This window comes from Mizuhopecten yessoensis, unplaced genomic scaffold, assembly GCF_002113885.1.
Source record: "Mizuhopecten yessoensis strain PY_sf001 unplaced genomic scaffold, ASM211388v2 scaffold9275, whole genome shotgun sequence".
NCBI lineage: Eukaryota > Metazoa > Mollusca > Bivalvia > Pectinida > Pectinidae > Mizuhopecten > Mizuhopecten yessoensis.
This window is the reverse complement of record NW_018407966.1, coordinates 1-665: the sequence shown is the minus strand read 5'-3', so window position 1 is coordinate 665 and position 665 is coordinate 1. Positions and strand designations below refer to the sequence as shown.

Here is a 665-nt window from a genome sequence, read left to right as displayed (position 1 = left end):
AAATAAAATATAAAACTACCAAACACTATTTATATCTTATAGTATTCTGTACTCTTATATACATATGGGGGGATGAAGTAATTCCAACAATGTAGAGAAAATGAGGCCGCATTGTCTACACTGTTTGAATGACTTCCCTTTCCAACATACTACTTTGAAGTTATATGTATCCTACAAATATACGTTTGTAAAGATCCAGTGTTATATGGGATTTTACCACTCAGACGAGCTTGCTCCAAAAGTAATTTGTCTCAACGTCTATCACTCCTGTCATTTCTTGTTTTCATATTCTACGTCTCGTTCCTAAAACTTTCCAGCCACGACCTGACAGCGTCAGGTTTGTAGTTCTCCGGTCCGACGGCTCCGAAATACATGACGGTATGATCGTACAGTATATACAAACGTTCTGGCACAGCCGCGTATTGAAGCCCGTTCTGATTATCCATCGGATCAACCAGTATTGGACACTTCAAGTCAAAGTCACGGAGGAGTTCAGCAGCCTCAACCCTGTCTTCAAGTGTCTTGTGATCCTTCATATCTTCGAAACGGTGTCCGAAGACTTGCCATCCTTCCACGGGGTGTGCTTCCCGAATATAGATGGTGACGAAGTCGGCAATGTTAGCAAAGTCGCGGATGATCGCCTTCATCTCCTCGACTTTTGCTAT

The 665-nt window shown here is 42.1% G+C and overlaps 1 protein-coding gene across 1 annotated transcript; it reads right to left on the bottom strand.

The window, feature by feature from the left end:
• Positions 1-6: 6 nt before the first annotated feature.
• Positions 7-659, bottom strand: LOC110457627 (type I iodothyronine deiodinase-like; the record flags this gene model as incomplete). The annotated part of the gene is made up of 1 exon (XM_021508982.1): positions 7-659. A coding segment is annotated over one exon (369 nt), but the record flags the coding sequence as incomplete, so codon positions are not given.
• Between the last annotated feature and the right edge of the window lie 6 nt (positions 660-665).